The sequence below is a fragment of the Tribolium madens genome, unplaced genomic scaffold (genome assembly GCF_015345945.1).
Source record: "Tribolium madens isolate multiple individuals breed KSU strain unplaced genomic scaffold, Tmad_KSU_1.1 Scaffold_19;HRSCAF=116;Tcas5.2_LG9, whole genome shotgun sequence".
NCBI classification, from domain to species: Eukaryota; Metazoa; Arthropoda; class Insecta; order Coleoptera; family Tenebrionidae; genus Tribolium; species Tribolium madens.
Genome location: NW_025400983.1, coordinates 4,400,911 through 4,418,060, shown reverse-complemented (window position 1 = coordinate 4,418,060; position 17,150 = coordinate 4,400,911). Strand labels below are relative to the sequence as shown.

At 39.7% G+C, this 17,150-nt stretch overlaps 3 protein-coding genes across 8 annotated transcripts in view; 2 read left to right on the top strand and 1 right to left on the bottom strand.

Annotated features, from left to right (window-relative positions):
- The window catches only part of LOC123015541 (protein phosphatase Slingshot), a 21,368-nt gene extending 10,935 nt beyond the window's left edge, over positions 1 to 10,433 (top strand). For 2 of the 3 annotated variants that reach the window (XM_044415322.1, XM_044415321.1), the window contains exons 3-7: positions 2,830 to 2,989; positions 4,845 to 5,020; positions 5,273 to 5,338; positions 7,305 to 7,769; positions 7,829 to 10,433. In XM_044415322.1, the coding sequence (XP_044271257.1) occupies positions 2,830 to 2,989; positions 4,845 to 5,020; positions 5,273 to 5,338; positions 7,305 to 7,769; positions 7,829 to 9,908 (2,947 nt within the window). In that variant the 3' untranslated portion in view covers positions 9,909 to 10,433. Of the gene's footprint in view, positions 1 to 2,829; positions 2,990 to 4,844; positions 5,021 to 5,272; positions 5,339 to 6,526; positions 7,107 to 7,304; positions 7,770 to 7,828 lie in introns of those variants that run through there. The other variant, XM_044415323.1, reaches the window with a different exon arrangement.
- Positions 10,264 to 12,035, bottom strand: LOC123015543. Its single transcript, XM_044415325.1, has 5 exons — positions 11,581 to 12,035; positions 11,310 to 11,533; positions 11,071 to 11,260; positions 10,628 to 11,024; positions 10,264 to 10,580 (listed from the first exon to the last, which is right to left on the bottom strand). Exons 1-5 carry the CDS (start codon positions 11,829 to 11,831, stop codon positions 10,425 to 10,427), a joined length of 1,218 nt encoding a protein of 405 aa, XP_044271260.1. The 5' UTR covers positions 11,832 to 12,035; the 3' UTR covers positions 10,264 to 10,424.
- Positions 11,851 to 17,150, top strand: part of LOC123015540 (telomerase-binding protein EST1A) — a 19,266-nt gene continuing 13,966 nt past the window's right edge. The window contains exons 1-6 of one of the 4 annotated variants that reach the window (XM_044415317.1): positions 11,851 to 12,045; positions 12,293 to 13,428; positions 14,226 to 14,374; positions 14,717 to 15,911; positions 15,964 to 16,074; positions 16,613 to 16,630. In XM_044415317.1, the coding sequence (XP_044271252.1) occupies positions 12,304 to 13,428; positions 14,226 to 14,374; positions 14,717 to 15,911; positions 15,964 to 16,074; positions 16,613 to 16,630 (2,598 nt within the window). In that variant the 5' untranslated portion in view covers positions 11,851 to 12,045; positions 12,293 to 12,303. The other 3 variants (XM_044415318.1, XM_044415320.1, XM_044415319.1) reach the window with 3 other exon arrangements.

Here is a 17,150-nt window from a genome sequence, read left to right as displayed (position 1 = left end):
AATAAGCTGATCTGAAGGTGAGATACCAGACAATTAAAGAATCATAATGGTAAGGTAACAAGGCACTTTTTTGATGAGAGATACTTGAGGCTATTGAAACAGGAGAAAATTGACTGTGGGTGCAAAAAATTGCTTAAATTTTAAATGAGTAGTAATCAAGTTTTACAACAAACTATTTTTACAGTGAAATACTTTTGGTATTATGTACTAAAAACGTTTTCGTGTTGTTGTTTGTTCCACTTCTCTCATCGATCCCTTCCCCACACTTAAATTCCGGAATCTCCCGTCATTTGCATGTTTTCACCACCCACACAGCCCTTCAAAATGTCATTCCGGGCGATCTAATCGCCTTGTCATTACCATAGAACACCCTCATTCTCTGGAAAAGTCAATAATTACGTCTCTCGATCACGCAATTGTGGTTTTCGTCATCGCCCATCGTTTTTTCGATTTATCCGTCGTCGCGACGCCGTCGACGTCATCGTAAGGCCAATGTCCGCTCAACCCTCGCATGTCCATCAACCCTTTCTTCCATTGTCCGGAATATTTTCTCGTTTAGCCGAGCGTGGTAAAGGCAGGCAGGCAGGCATTGCCGTCGGAGAACGATAATGGTCGTTCACCCATGCATGGGCTTTGTGTGCATCTAACTGTACAGTGGGACATCGTGTAAAAAGTGAAAAAGTGGACGAAAATTGTAGGTCGTGAAGGTCCGGGATGGAGAAAGGACGAATCCGGTGACCGGATTTTGTGCGGACTGGATTTGTGTGGAAATTACATCATTTGAGAGTAGGTTTTGATGGGACAGTGATTGATGAAAAAAAATAGTCGAATAACTGTGTGAATTTTGAATAGTGACATCATATAGTTGAGTCACTGTGTATATTCATGTCTTTGTGAGAGAAATTTCTTTTCCTGTAATTATTATTGCAAATAAAATGTGACAGCAACAGCGCAATTAATGTTTTTATAATTAACAACAGTAAATTAACAAAAAAATTATCGATAACAGTTTACGACACCGTAATTGGTACATAATGTTGTACCATACTGTTAATTATGTAAATAAACAAATAACAAAACCGGACATGCTTGAGAGTGCAAGCGTGGAAAAATTCGGCCTTTTACTTTTTTATTTTCGCAAAATTACAATTAGATTCTATTACGCGAATGTGTCTAACGGTGCCTTTATGTATACCCATTCAATTGTCTTTTCAACTGTTGAGAATAACTCAAAAAAAAATGAGAAAAGTACAAAAACCTCAACGGTACCACCATTTAATAAGCATATACTCGAATCAATTATCTTCGGTTCGCTAATTTTCGTTGTTATTCAAACATTCACCACCGCGGCCAATTAATTACGCAATCGTCCAACGATTTATCTCTTTACTAAGCGAACTTTATTTGCGTCGATGTGGGTCACGGCCAATTGAATTTGGCAGTGAACGTCGTCAAATTTCGGTTGCGACACATGTGGAAAAAAATCACGGAAATAGGGTCGAGTCGAAGGATGAAAGAAAAACAATCCGGGGGTTTGGGAAGACTACCTGAAGACGGTTTTACGTCGTCTACCAGCTGTTGGAGGGTTTGACGGTAAACAGACTAAATGGTAATCTGGGTTTCGGGTCTGTTTGGAACAAATCCACAAAGATTTTGAGTTCAATTAGGAAGTCTACTATGTGGGGTGTTAAGTGAGGGAAATATTTGAACACATTTTTTTTGCCTCTAAAATGAAATATACCGCCACCCAGAGTAATTTGGAATTATACATTACAATAAATCATGAATTTTATTTTGATACATCATTTCTCATAAGCTTAAAATCTCAAATTTCAATGTAAATCTTTCTAATGTTGATTTATAAGTGAGAATTTGGCTATTATCCGAGTCCATTGTTTCGAAAATGGTTATTCGAGGTTAAGGTTGCAATTCAGAGATCAGAACATTTATGCATATATTATTGTCTTTAGTCCAAATATGCTATTATGTGAATTGTTGAGTATTTAAAAGGCAATAAAAATTTTCCTTCTATGGTTTCGTGTTTTATTTTACGACTGGGAGTGTTCGAACTTTCAAAAACAGAAATTTGAGGCCTCGGTACCTTTATACAATTTTTATAAAAAATCTCCGTCCTTGAATACCAATTAATTATTATCGATGATATTTTGCATATTTGCGACCTCGACAGGTTTACACACCTGTGATCCGTGATGGCGAAAGATACTTGAAAATTCCGGTGATTGACACTTGAGATGGTTACGAAGCACTTTATGATATTAGCCTATTGTATTTTGAATGCAAATTTTAGTTGGTTGGACTTTAAACATTGCCAAGAGCAATTTAATAAATTAATGAAGCCAATATGAGCGAATGATAATAGACTTTGTAACTGGCTTTAAAGTTGTTTGTTATTTAAATAATAAAGTCGTGGTTTTTTCCCGACTTCTTAAGGAGCTCACTGGTACAAGAAGTACAATAAACAACAATCACGCGGTCAAGTCGACAACCATAACAGTCACTCGGACAACTAACGATCTCGTCCTACATTTATGAAAAAACTTGTCGAGTTTTTCCGACTTTCCTTCGAAATTCAGCCAGCGACCTCGTCGCGAAAATCTCACACGTCATAAACGCCTCCGTCCGCCTCGTCGAAACGATTCGTCATTTCGTTGCAGTACCGTTCGACTTTTCGGTCTTTATCCATCGAAAACCGCTCACGATTGATAGATTTTCGATATATTCCGATTACGCTGTCAATGTCGACGGGTCGGTGACTGTCTGAATCCCAAACAGGACGATGATTGAACGTTTTTTTCTTCTCGTTTTCAGCCTCAGCGAGTGTTACTTCGCGGGCAAGGGTACAGCCTTGGTACTGCCGGCCGCGGAGGCGCAAAAATCCAACAGACGGACAGACGCCCAAGGCAGCAACATCAGGAAGCATCTCCAGTCGATCGTCGATCTTTTGCGAGCCGAGGAAACGCTCAAGATGGTAAGTGAATCGATGGAAATGCGAGAGGTCAGGTCTGTATGACGCAAACGATGGACGTCATAAATGGAAAAATGCATTATCGATTGGCCCACAAACGCGTTTTCGTGACTTTGGAGGAAAAGATTCGATCATCAATCAGGTGCGAAGATGTTCTTTGTTCCGTTAATCTTTGACATTTAAAGGTCGAGATTTCTTAAGAGAAAGGTGTTCATACATGATTCTTGGATTAAAATCAATTATACGAACAAATACCGAGTCACCTACCAACAATAAATAGGTAAATTATACTATAGTCTGTTGTGTTAAAGCATTAAATTTGATGCTTTGACGGAATTTGACCGATAGCCTCTTTGAAGAAGTACATTCAGTGGTTTGGTGTAAGAAGGGTCAATGTTCAATGCAGTATTTCTGTTTGTCTGGTGTATTTTGTGAATTCTCAATAGTATTCGAAAAAATTGGGGTTGTAGGTATTAATATGACGAGTTTGAGTTTTTGTTCACGGTTCGCCCCTGAAACCTTTCTTGATCCGGTTCCAAAAACGTAAATAGCCTCACACATGTTTAATCTTTGTATTTACGACGCAACAAGTGACCTTTTTCGGGGGGAAATAATAATAATCCGTTTCGAGTGCATTGACATCGCGAGGAAAAATACGAAAAAATGGCCCAACCTATGCCTACTTTCACCGCTTTATCGCAGCAAAGGTCGCTAGTGATAATACAAGAGGGTACGGTCGGTAAAGAAATAACATGGAGGTTTGTTGTCTTGTCAGGTTGGTTACCAAGTCAGGTAATAAATATTTATCACGGTTGTCGTTTGTGTTGTTTATTTTTTCTTTACGACTTGTGTTTGATATTCTTGTCGAATGATAAGTGAAAGTGTGCGTGATTTTTTTGTGCGTGCAGACGGTTGTGAGTCAATGTTGCAAGGTTTCGTAATCGAATTTGCGATTGGTTTTTCCAGTTTTTCAATCGAAAAAACAATAAATTTTGTTTTTGTAATAAAAGAAAGGATGGTCAAGGTGAAGATTACGTTTTAATGTTTAAACCTGTCTTTAAACAAATATTGACAAAAAAAATCTAGATAAGTAGCAGCAGATTTTGTTTGTAGTAAAGCTTTGAATGAAGGAAGCAACAGTTTTGCCAATAAAAACAACACAAACTTTATAGGAAGCGAGAGTTATCGCGCAAAAAGTCACACACGAGTTGCTATTTTTGTGGTCATTGTGGGTGGCGACAAATCGTCGAAAGTGTTGTAGTTTTTGAATGGACGATTTTAACTCTGTAGGGAGCCTATATTTGTGCTGCTTTCTTTGCGTTTTATGAATAAATAAAAAAATTGAAATTACGTTGTTATGGTAATTTTTGTCGATAAGATGAAATTAATGTAAAGAGGGCAAGCAGTAAAATAAAACACAAGACGTTGAAACACCAAATTTTGTTTTTGTATTGCTCAGGAATTTTTATTGGTTGAAAATTTGCGTTCATGTTTTTCTTGCCAATTAATTTACATGTTCATCTAACACTCGCGAAGATAATTGCCCGTAAACGAGGACATTTTTTCAAAAGAGAAAATTTCGACCGTTAACTCGGTTTTTCATTTCCACTTAATTAACAAATAAATCAAACGGTAAACATGCATCACGTTAATTAAAAACAGTTTGATGGTACATGTAGTACCAGCATATAAACGACAACTTTCGCCCGTTATCCAACCTACCGTATGGAAATTCGAAATGACTACCGCTCGAAGGATATAAATCGGAACGAAAACGAATCCGTTTCGTGCATGCGTTCCGCATTCATCTCGTCACCTTTTCGACCCTTTTAAAAGAAAGTCTTTAAATTTTTTCCAGGCCGTCAAGTTGGAAAGCGTCCATGCGACTCGAGTACGCTACCTGGTGATCGTCTCCAGAATGGGCAAACGCGGCGAAGAGTCGTGTCTCTTAGGCATTGATTGTAATGAAAAAACCACAGTGGGGTTGGTGTTGAAAGTTATGGCAGATACGACCATACGATTGGACGGCGACGGGTGAGTAATTTTTTTTTTAATACCAATACCGAAATATCAGAATAAAAGAATTACTTACGAGTAAAACAAGAACAAACGCTTATTAAAATATCTTAAAATATTCACTCTTTCATCTTAATTTCCAGTATTAAGTGTTGCTCTTGTTTAAAGTGGTTATGAGTAATGAACTTATTTCTGGTACATGCTGTATATCAGTATGCGGCGTTGTTTGACGAAATGAGTTTGTATTTACTTATTTTTTGTGCTTTTCAGGGGTTTCAGCGTGAGCGTCTGCGGCCGCCACCACATCTTCAAGCCGGTGTCCGTCCAGGCGATGTGGTGAGTATATTTTAAATGTGGTAGTCGGGCGCGCCGCCGCGTCCCAAAATTAGCGAGATGCGTCTCGACGCCGACGCCATTTAAGGCGATCGGACGCCGTAGGAGTCATGTCGAACTTTTTCTAATCGAAATTTCACCTCGAAAGGAAATCATAGCAAAAAACTTTTGTTTTCGCGAAAGTAAAAGCCTGACGCTTGATGCATATGTCGCCTCATTTCACCACGTGATGTATATTACATATTTTTATTTTTATTTCGGAATTGTTGTGGGCGATTGCGGCGACTAAATAAGGGAAGTTGGCGAAAACGCGTCGGCCCCGTTGCCCTTAATTTGGTGCGGCGCTTTCTCGCGCGAGAAGGTCGATGAAAAGTTGGCGGTCTTCTTCGTCCTGAACGGTGATGGTGGACACTGAATGGACGATGTCGCGAAGGTTGCGGGCCTTATATGGACGAAACGCGGACTTCGATAACGGTATCGCCGAGGATTTCATTGAGCAAAACGGCACGACCGACGGGAAAAAACAGAAACTGGTCGAGACGGTGGGAACGGGAGCTTTTATGGAGCTAGAGCGAAATTTTGACGAGTTTTGCCTTATTTGGGGACCAGGAATGAGAACGCAAAACGTAATCAGCGATTTTTCTAAAGTTTGAGAACTATTTTTACACGAGGTCGTTATAACTTGAGTTTGTTTTCAGTACATTTATTTATTATGAAACGCCTCGCATGCTTTGCTAATAAAAATTCAGATTTTTTTCACTTGTTAAAAAAAAGTCACTTTATCCTCGCATAAGTTTATTTAAAAATGAAATTACATGAATTATTATATGTATAGTTTTCTATTAAAAATTATGTAAAGTCTATAAAAAATCGTTGACAATAACATTTTGCTACAGTTAATTATTCATAAAATGAGTTATTGTTCGAATAAAGTCAGTGACTTGTCATTTGGGAAGAGTGGGCTGATGATATGATTAGCAAAGTCCAAAAATTTTGGTTATTTATTGAAATAAAAATCGAATAAAAATATCTGCGTTCTCATTTACTTGGTCCCCTTTTTGAAAACCTGAATTTTCATCGATTTGCCTTTTTGGAAAGATCAAAAACACTGCAAGTCCACCTCTGTCCGTCGTATGTCTAAATAAGGCCGTGCTTCTAAGAGCAGGTTGGTTTTGCGGCCACTCCTCTCCTTTCCACGGCTTAATTTGCACGTCCATGTTTCTATTCCGTCCAGTATAGACTTTGTTCTCGTCATTGCGTCTCGTTTCTACTATTTTGCATCAACGATAGAAGAATTTGAGTCGGATTATTATTCTTATTTTTGATTCGCGCGCCACCCGTCGATTTGTTATCGTCATTATAACAGTGAATCTTGATCGGGGGACGCGACCCCTTTGTAACCCTATTTCTCCCTTAAAAAAAATCATCAACTGACATTATAGGAATCGTTCGTTCACAAAAGGATACAACGCGCGGGATTTTGTGTTGGTGTGTGCGAGGAGGTCGGCCGTGTATCGCGCGGATGGCCATGTTCGGATCCTTCAATGACTACGAGTGCCAGTCTCTTGTGAATTAATCACTGGTGCGGTTGTATCAGATTGTCTTTTACCAAATCGTCGAGACGACGATACGGTTTTAAGGAACACATTGCGATTTTCACGAATCACGTGACTTACGTCCGGTTGTGATAACTGACGGTCAATGTTGATGTGATAATGGTTGTCAATCGCAAAACGCACCTCACCAAACGGTCTATGTGGGATAGTGACAGGTATATTGTGACTCTAGAGTAAGATTTGAACGCTTCCGGGATCGGTTGTATTCAAAATTTTGGATTTTTTTTTTATTTGAGGCTAAAAATCTAAACTTCCGTTTGGAGACATACTTAAAATTACTTTTATTCGTGGTATAAGTTGTCGTCCTTGAAGCCGTGGACCCTTTCGTTGGTGTTAATTTTTTTTTGTTTCAGGTCGGCCCTCCAAACCTTACACAAGGTCAGTTCGAAAGCCCGCGAACAAAATTACTTCCAAGGTGGTCTGACCCATGACTGGGTCGATTATTATGAAAAAAGGATCGAATCGGATAGGTCTTGTCTCAACGAATGGCATGCAATGGATAATCTCGAGTCCAAAAGACCGCCATCGCCCGATTCAATAAGGACTAAGCCAAGGGAACGCGAAGAAACTGAAAGGGTTATAAGGACGACTTTGAAGGAAATCATGATGTCTGTAGATTTGGACGAAGTTACGAGTAAATATATAAGGACGAGGTTGGAGGAGGATCTCGATATGGACTTGGGAGAGTACAAGAGTTTCATCGATCAAGAAATGTTGACAATTTTGGGTCAGATGGACGCACCAACGGAGATTTTCGATCACGTTTACTTAGGTTCAGAATGGAACGCTTCAAATTACGAAGAGTTACAAAGGAATGGGTTAGTAATTTTGTTTTTGTTAATTTTTTAGTGTATTTGATGTATATTTTTTGTTGCAGCGTTGGCCATATATTGAACGTGACACGAGAAATCGACAATTTCTTTCCCGGCACCTTCAATTATTTCAACGTCCGTGTTTGTGACGACGAAAAAACCGATCTTTTGAAATATTGGGACGACACATTCAAATACATCACAAGCGCGAAACAGAACGGTTCGAAAGTTCTCGTCCATTGCAAAATGGGCGTGAGTCGATCGGCATCGGTCGTAATCGCGTACGCCATGAAAGCGTACAATTGGGACTTCCAAACGGCGATGCATCACGTCAAAGAGAAAAGAACGTGCATAAAGCCGAACACGAGTTTCTTGTCGCAATTGGAGACCTATCAGGGCATCTTGGACGCGATGAAAAACAAGGAAAAATTACAGAGATCCAAGTCTGAAACAAACTTGAAATCGCCGGATAATAAACCGGACAAAATTCTTCCAGGCAGCGAGCCGACTCCTATAATTCAAGCTTTGCCGAGATACGTTGCTCTCTCCGGACAAGACTTGAGGAGTTTAGGCACGAGGCCGAAATCCTGGTCACCAGATAACCAATCGAAAGAGGCAGAAAAATCCCCGGTTTCGATCTCTTTGGAAGATCTCAGTCAAAAATCGACTTCCAAAGAGAGCATCAAGGAGAAAAAGACTCAAAGACACGTTTTAATGCCGTGCGATAACGGGGAATCGTACAGTGTGTCCCCGAATCGAATCGTGCATCTCACCCACAAGGAAATTCCATCGGTGAAGGACCGCGTCAGTGAGCTCGAATCGAATAAAGAAGTGGAAAAATCGCCCCCAATGCCACGCGTATTGAAAAAAGAATGGGACCCCGGCGATGATGACAAAAAGACGACGTCTTCCTGTAACAGTACAAGTGATTCCTGTGATTCCCGGACTGATAGTGTAGTGAACGGACATGTGTGGACTAGCTCGACTCAAGTGAAAAACCTTACGGAAAGTGCTGTGCAAACTAGTATTAAGGATCCATTTTCGAATCAATTGGACCGGGTTTTTGACCGCGAGGAGAAGAAACAACAAAGGATCTCAATCGTGGAAGTTGCAAACCCCGAATTGAGGGAATGTCCATCGAGGCAAAGTTCGTGGAGTTCGTACGACAGTGCCGTAGCGCTGGGGTCGCAAAACGAGGTCGGATTGTCGAGGCATAGCTCGTGGGGGTCAGGAGATACACGGTTGTTACCTTCGAGGAATAGTTCCTGGGGTTCGTACGACATGAAGCCGAGAGGACCCGTACATTATCACAATGAAAAAGGGGAGAAGATTCTACACGAAAGTGGCACTTCGGGAATTTTCCCTTACGATAAAGAGGACATTCCTTGGCATCCGGGAACGGTCAAAAGGACAAAACAGAAATTGGAGGAAAATAACATGACAAAATCATCCTCATCGGAAACCCTTTTCGAATACGCGAACGAACAAGACAAACAACCGGTGGAAGCGATCAATCGGAGTTTGGTGGTGTTGTCTCCAAGTGCCATATCGCCGACTATCAAAATTCCGGGCGATTATAACAAAACCAAGAGTTTATCGCGACTATCTGTCAGCGCTCCGGAGCCGTCATCGATGGATTTAGTTCCTGCAGACTGTTCTCTCTCTAAATCGGCGTCAAACGTCACAAATACAACCCCTGGAATCGTCCGAAGTCTCAAGAAGGAATTCGAAGCGAAAACTAGCACAAACCCCGATCCGGAAACCGGAAAGAACAAAGTGACGAGTTTACCGGCGTCGCCTGTAAATCTCCACCAAGACAAGGAGAAAGTCGACGAGATGAACTTTAAAAATTTGTTAGGTCTGTTCGAGAACAACAAAGAACCACAAGTGGCCAAACGCTCGAAAAGCGTGAAAGCAATGATTCCGCGTACTGCGCGTTACTCGTGTGTTGAAGTCGCCTCCAAGTGGAAGAGCGATAAAATGGCTGAGAGACCGACGCCGGTGGTGAGGACGGCGCCCCCATGTCTTGTGGCGTCGGTGATTGCGAGCGCTACGAAAAAACAGCAACAGTACGGAAAAAGTCATCCTCTCGCTCGACTGCCGATCAAACCAAGGCACAATAATACACTTTACAACACTATGTAATGCTCAAATTACAAAAAAATACGGCTGTGACTGCACTCTTGCGTTTGTAATTAAGTGCTTGAAATTTTTTCTCCCCTCGCTTGTCTCTCTTTTTCTCTGTCTCTCTGAACTGCTCTCGGATAGTGCAAAATAAATTTAAGTGTTGCGCTTGATGTAAATAGGCTATTTTTCGACACAAATTGTAAATTTAAGTTTCACTGCCAAAACCAACTGTGGACCATTCATAAAACAATAAGAGCAGGAGAGGTTCCCGATTTCGTTTCGACATCACAATTTTTGGCTGTCTAAAAATCTAGTCCTTACAGCCCCCCGTGAAACCCCAAGAAAAGCTCAAGCCTCGGGCAAGTAACTCAACGGTTTTTTTTTATTCTTACTTTTCTTTTTAGAATAGAAATTTAGTTAACGCTGTTCTTGCTTTGTGTGTATTTGTGTGATAGATTTTTCTTTTTTGTACTATAGCGTGTATTATAAAAAAAAATAAAATGTATCGCTTTAATGTCAATAAAGAGCGATTGTTTAATTAAAGTCCACTTGGTATAATTTTTTCCCCGATACGAAGGCCATTTGGGGCGAAGCGCCGATATCGGTGCGTTGAGCAGCCACCCCTTTCTTCGGGGGGCCCAAATCCAGAGAGTAAACAGCCGAAGGTAAGCCCAAAACAGAAGCCACACTCTAATATAACTCATGAATCAACACAAAATCACCCCTAAACAACTCACCATGTAAGTAGTCATATCAATGATTCGGAAAATATTAGGGGCTGTGCCTCCACACACGACGAAATCTTTCGACACGTATTTCCCAATGTACAATTTTGAGTTTTCCTCCCCTTTGTCCATAGTTCCAATCAAGTTACCAGAGCCGTAATCGAAGACTTGAAATGGCTTTTCAACTTGAAAAGCACATGTCAAGACTTCGGTCCCTTTCGAGTTGATGTCAACGCCTTCGCCGCACATGTGAACCCCCGAAATGTGTCGTATCGCATGAGGTTGTCGCAAGTCCCAAAAATGGACTACGTCGTCCCAACCCCCAGTTAGTAATTCGTAATTGGATCGGGGGTGGAAACAGGCGGCGAAAACTCGAGATGTATGTCCGTCGTGGATCTTGGGGTTGTTACTGGGTGTGGATTAAGGGTGGGACAATTATATTTTTGTGAAAATACCTGCTTGATAAAATCCGTTCTTGGGTTTTGCTTTCCTCATCGTACAAATAAATTTTGCAATCGTCACCATAAGTGACAAATTTGGGGTATCTGGGGTGGTAAGTCAGGCCGAAAGTTTCCCTATTTTCTTTGATCGTATAAAGACATTGATTGAAATTGTAATTCCAACATTTGACGAATCCGTTAGCGTCTAAAAGCCTTGCTTTAGAGGGGTTACGAGAATGATAAATTTTCGTTACAAGTGCAAGTAAAACAGTTATTAATGGGGTAGCTTTTCGAGACCGGTCGATGTTGTATTGCCGTCACCGGAGCAGTCGCCCTTTCGATGTCATTGTCGATCAAATTCGTGAATAAAGTACCGTTTTCGGTTGTATACATCATGATGTTTCCATCCGAACAACCCGCTGCTAAATAGGCAAAATCCTCGTTGTATTTGCAACACAAAATTTCTTTATTTACGTCACTGGAAAGGGCACATAAGGGGTCGCAGTTGTCTCGTGGGGTACTCACGTGATTGACACCATTTTAATACGTCCGTCTAGCGCCGTATAGTCTTTATAAGGTAAAGTGTGTTGGAGATTGACCGTTTCGTTTTCAGAGTCGTAACTAGCCCTCATTTGCTTCCCCATCATGTCGCTGACGATGCTCTTTCTCATGGCCCCCGGTTGGGTGAATGTGCTCAAAAGAGTGGGGCCTGCCATTGATTTACGCTGGGGTAGCCCTTTAAATTTATCTTTTTCTTTATTCTTTCGGAGACTCATTTTGAAGTTTAAATTTGGCGCCAAATGTCAAAATTTCGTAACGAGATATTTTTCAAAAATCGTGGATTTTTCTAATTAATTCGATGAAACGTTATCATATAAATGATTAATTAGGTAGATTGGGAGTGGATTTTTATCGGAAAATATTTATTTGAAAGAAATTTATTCGTTGCGTGTGCCAATGCGAAAGGTTGGAAAAAGCACTAGAATCTGGGTAGGTGTCACCTTCTGTCGCAATCATTCTTAATTTTATATAACATCAAAGTGATAAATTCGATGTAGTAAGTGATTTGTGCCCTTTTTGTGTACTAACAACCCCATTCGTAACATTCCCAAGCCTAGAATTGCCCCTTCGAAGTGACATAACCTCAAAATTCCCCTCATGTATCGCCCGTGTTTATAAACAATTTTTTAACGGCAAATCACAATTTCACCGATTTAATCACAGAATAACATTCCAGAAAAGAAAAATATGAAACGTGGCAAACCACAGCAGGAAATTTACAGACCAGGTAGTGGACCTTTAAGAAAATCAAACACAGGAAACGAAGAGTCTGACCCCGACCTAAACCTCAAACCTAAACCTTACGCACACGATGACAAATACAAACCGGAAACTATAACCGAACCGCAACGCAAACCCCGAAAACCGGAACAGATGCTTTACGTCCCGAGGGCGGTGGCAAACGCCCGCGAGATGTCTCAAGACAACGACAGACACACCCTTAACGGCAACTACGACGATAAGTTCGCCCCCCGATCGAAACGGTACTCGAATCGGCGCCATGGGGGCGGCGAAAGTGACCACGAGTGGAGACAGATGAGACAAGGCTCGGAACCACGAGGCGTCCCCAATGGGGCCCACTCGCGGATGAGGGACACCCGGAGTGTGGAACCGTCGGGACCTCCGCCTCGCAACTACGAAAAAAGCCACACGAAACCCCCCAGTGGCCGACGACACAGCACGATTGGACTAGAATCGGATAAACGGCCCCCACATAAGTCGATCAACGTCGATAAACTACCCCCACGATTCCGCAGAAAAATGCTAGAAGACAATAAATTGAACCAAGGGGTTGAAGATGACTGGAATGGGGCGAGTTTAACGTTTCAAGGCAGTAGTAATTATCACCCAGTTGGGGGGTACTACCCCAACACGAACCAGAACTACTATCAAAATGTGGGGTACTGTACTTTGCCGAATCGACACAGAGGTCGAGGGCGTTTACACCAAGAAGGCGAGTACAGATCCAGAACTCCAGATTTGGGGATTTCGAGTCCTTGTAACTCAAGACCTCCCACGCCTCCTTACGGTAGAACCAAAAGTAATGATAATTTGAATAGGGTGGATAGACCGGCATCGCCGAGGAATTACGACTATAGAAGGAACGGCCGCGAGAGGAATAATAGAAGAAATCACGGAAGAAATAAAGACGATAGGAGAAATCAGAATTACGAAGTGCAAGAAGAAAATTGGGCTGAGGAGGAAAGAGTGAGTCAGAAAGTTGAAACAAGAGAAAATACACCACCGATAACGCCACCAACACCAGAAGAGAAAATCAAAAGTACAGTTCCTAGCAGCAGCAATACGATTTTGGTGAGTTTGGAAAATTTCAAGTTGTGCAGTTTTTTGTTTAATTTTTATCATTATTATTATTATTATTATGCATTATCTATTGTTTGTGCATAGATATTAAAGGCTTATCGTCTCGTTGTCAGTTAATTGTGTGAAGTACTGAATTAATTTAGCTGACGTGAAGGCTATTATAGGAAAGAAAATAATGAGCTCATACACCATGTTAGAAAATTTGATTCTCAATAAATACATTCTTAGACTGTTTTAAAAATCATAATGTTTTGAAGAATATTTCTTATTTCAGTTGAGTTTAGGTCGCTTTGTTTATTTCGTTTTTAGACCCCCACGTCAGCAGAACCTTTAAAAACGTGCATTAAATTGTGAAAATTGACCCATTTTTGAGCCAATTTTCCTACGTTGGTAAAACATGAAGACTTATTTAACAGACTATAAAAAATAATTTAGCAAATTGTTTTTGCTGAAAATATGCATGAAAAACAATTGATTTTACTTTTTGAAAGATTGACTTAAAAATAATGTTTTTTTTTTTCTACTTTTAATCTTAGTGTAAGTACAGTTTGTAGTAGGAAATTAATTGTGGCGACTTTTTATATGAAATGATGTTATTTAACATTTTAAAAAAGTGAAGTAAAATAAATTTATCTGAATAGAGTAAAAAAGCTGTAATTAAATCTCAAGACACATGTTACATGAATTCTTGCAGTAACATACACCAAAATACTTATCAATGAAACAAAGATAAACTTGAGAATAAAATAGTATGCATGTAACTAATATTTGTGTTTTCTTTTTCTTAGGATTGGAGTGAAGAAGTCGAATTACATGATCAGCTTGAAGCTGAAGCTTTAAGCGACGCAATGACAAGAAGTTCATCCGTAGCAAGTTTAGTCGACATTAGTATCAAATCTATGCCTCCAAATATTAACAATCCGAAAAAATCAAAAAAGTAAGTTGGCAAAAAAACTAAAAACCCAAATCGAAAGTAATTATTTGTTTTTTCAAATTTAATGACTTGTTCTACTTTTTTCAAATTTGAAAGTACACTTTTAGTGACGTATAAATTATGATAAATGATCACAAACAAACACTAAAAAAGCTGTTGAAGTCTCATTTCCTGTACGACTTTTCTCATCGATTATAACGTGACTTCAGATATTGATTATTCAATTCCTGTCATTTTTTCAATATTTTGTTTTCTCAATTCAATCTTTTCAATTTTTTATGCAAAATTTACAAAACACCGCGATGGAAGTAAATATTTTTTATCATGGTTTCTATCTACTTTTAGACGTAGCAACCGCCGCAACAAGGGCCGCAGTGGCAGCCGCCCCCGCGACTCCAGTCTCGACAACTCCAAATCTACTTTCCGCGCCCCTCAAGAGCCCCGCGGCCGTCGAAACCGTCGTCATTCGCGCGATCGTCGCGATTCCAGCTACGACCGACGTTCACGCAACCCTAGCCGAGAATCCAGTTTCGACCGGAACCGTCGTAGTTCGACCAACGAACCGGAAAACTGGCGTGAAGAAATCCGTAGTCGGCAAAACTCCGAACGCGAGTTTTCTGATCGAAGCAGACGCAATTCTGAACGCGAAACGGAGAAAATCAACGTGAAAAAGGCCGGAGTTTTGATTCTTCCACCGAAACAACAGGAAATGACGCACGTTGATCAACCGAGATACCCGGAAGTCCGGAAACCGTGTCATCAGAAGAGTCTTTTCGATCATAATAATCCGAGTAAACCGATTATTGTTAAATCGCAAAGTTCGAGGGTTAGTGTGCCTGGATTTTCGGATAATACGGAAACGACACCGCCTCAAATGTATACTACTGATCAGTTTGGGAATATTAGGCCGGGGTGGTATGACGAAAGCTCGGATGGGTTTAAATCCTGTCATTATCCTAATCTAATCAGAGATATAAAACGGGCCGATAATGAGTTACAATACATCATGAATTCGGGTCAGATTTTGATAAGTTGGGGCACGGTTGAGTCCCTAAGACAATTCCTGAAAGAAGCCCTCCAATACCTACTTTGCAAAGACTTGAAATTTTGTGAGGCGGAAAATGTCGAGCAACATTTATGGAAAATCCTCTATCACAACATTATCGAAGTGACACGAAAAGCGATAACAAATGATCCTGGAAATAAGGAGCAATACAAGGGATTTTTGTTGTATTTGATTGACGAAGGCACGAATTATCTCGAGAGTTTGCTGGATTCGTTAGAGGAGAGTTATAAATTCAAATTGAGCACTTTTTTGGGTAACAATAACAATTCCCAGAAAGGTTTGGGTTACGTGGGACTTGCCTTGATTTCTGCTCAAAAGTTACTCTTGTTTTTGGGCGATTTGGGCCGATATCGAGAACAAGTTAACGAAACATCGAATTATGGAAAATGTCGCCAATGGTACATCAAAGCCCATGAAATTAATCCCAAAAATGGCAAGCCTTATAACCAACTGGCAGTACTTGCGGTGTATGCTGTAAGTTTGTTGTTTTATTTAGTTTTTTTTTTGTAATTTTATTATTTTGTAGAGGCGAAAATTGGATGCTGTTTATTACTACATGAGGAGTTTGATGTCATCGAATCCGGTCCCTTCTGCTCGAGAATACTTAATTTCTTTGTTTGATGAAAACAGAAAAAAGGTAGGTTTGGTTAATTAATAAACGAGGTTAAAAAATATGTTTTGTAACGGTTCATAACGAATATAATGTGTTTATTTTACATTAATAAAATGACTCATGGCGCATGAATTCAGTTACATTACTTGCTTGATTAATTTTTTCTCTAATTAATTTGTTTGTGTTTAATTAGTCGGGACGAATTTAAATTGTAAAAGATGCGTTGAAAGTTTGATTTTTTGTGTTTATTTTGTTGACGTTCACAGAATAACTGTAATGCACTACGGATTTTTTCAAGAACATACATCATTCATTTCTCGGGATTAACTAATTTAAATTTTTTGAAGATTATTAATCTGACTTGTATTTTTTTCGCGTATTGTATTTGCAGGTTTAAACATTTCAAGTTCATTCTGTGTTAATCACATTCGGTATTCAATGGTAATTTCCTCCGAAAAAAACGTGTGAATCCGGCGAGGTGTCTCTAGAGGACGCCACTTGACTGGATTAAATGTTTTGTGTTAAACCATACTCATCTGTTTTACTTTTTTTTTACATGCAGTATCTTCACCAAATAAGCGTACGTATGACAAAATAATATAACGTGTTTTTTGTATCCAGAGTAGCATTATTTTTTAAATTATATTCTACAGGGTGAGTCAGCTGAAAGGGAACGATTATCCTTGTTAAATGCAGGATATCCACTGATGATCAGTTCGTTTTTCTCGATGATTATCAGTAGTTACATTTTATTTATAATCCACTACATGGGAAGAAAACGTAAACTTCATGTTCAAGGAAGTTAATTTTGTTGTTTTGAAAAAAAAACTACTTCCATCACTTCTTATCTCAGCATTTCAACAATTTTCTCACAGAAATTGTTTATGATTTGAGTTAAAGATCTTTCCCTCAGTGTGACGTCAATAAAAAAGTTTACAATTTATTCACCTTTGCGACCATTTATCGAAAATGTTTCCATTAATTATTTATGATGACGGGACGTTCCAATTCGAGTAAGAAGCCAATTACTGTTTTACAAATTTTTTACAAGAGCTAATCGCTTCGTATTTGGCGATGTATTATTTCTACAGATTTCGGTT

What these genes read in the sequence shown, in the direction of transcription:
- LOC123015543 (XM_044415325.1), bottom strand. Translation starts at nt 11,831, where the DNA reads ATGAGTCTCCGAAAGAATAAAGAAAAAGATAAATTTAAAGGGCTACCC. An exon ending in ATTAAAATGGTGTCAATCAC is followed by an intron (nt 11,534 to 11,580) that starts GTGAGTACCCCA and finishes TGCCCTTTCCAG; the next exon opens with TGACGTAAATAAAGAAATTT. An exon ending in GAACGGATTTTATCAAGCAG is followed by an intron (nt 11,025 to 11,070) that starts GTATTTTCACAA and finishes ATCCACACCCAG; the next exon opens with TAACAACCCCAAGATCCACG.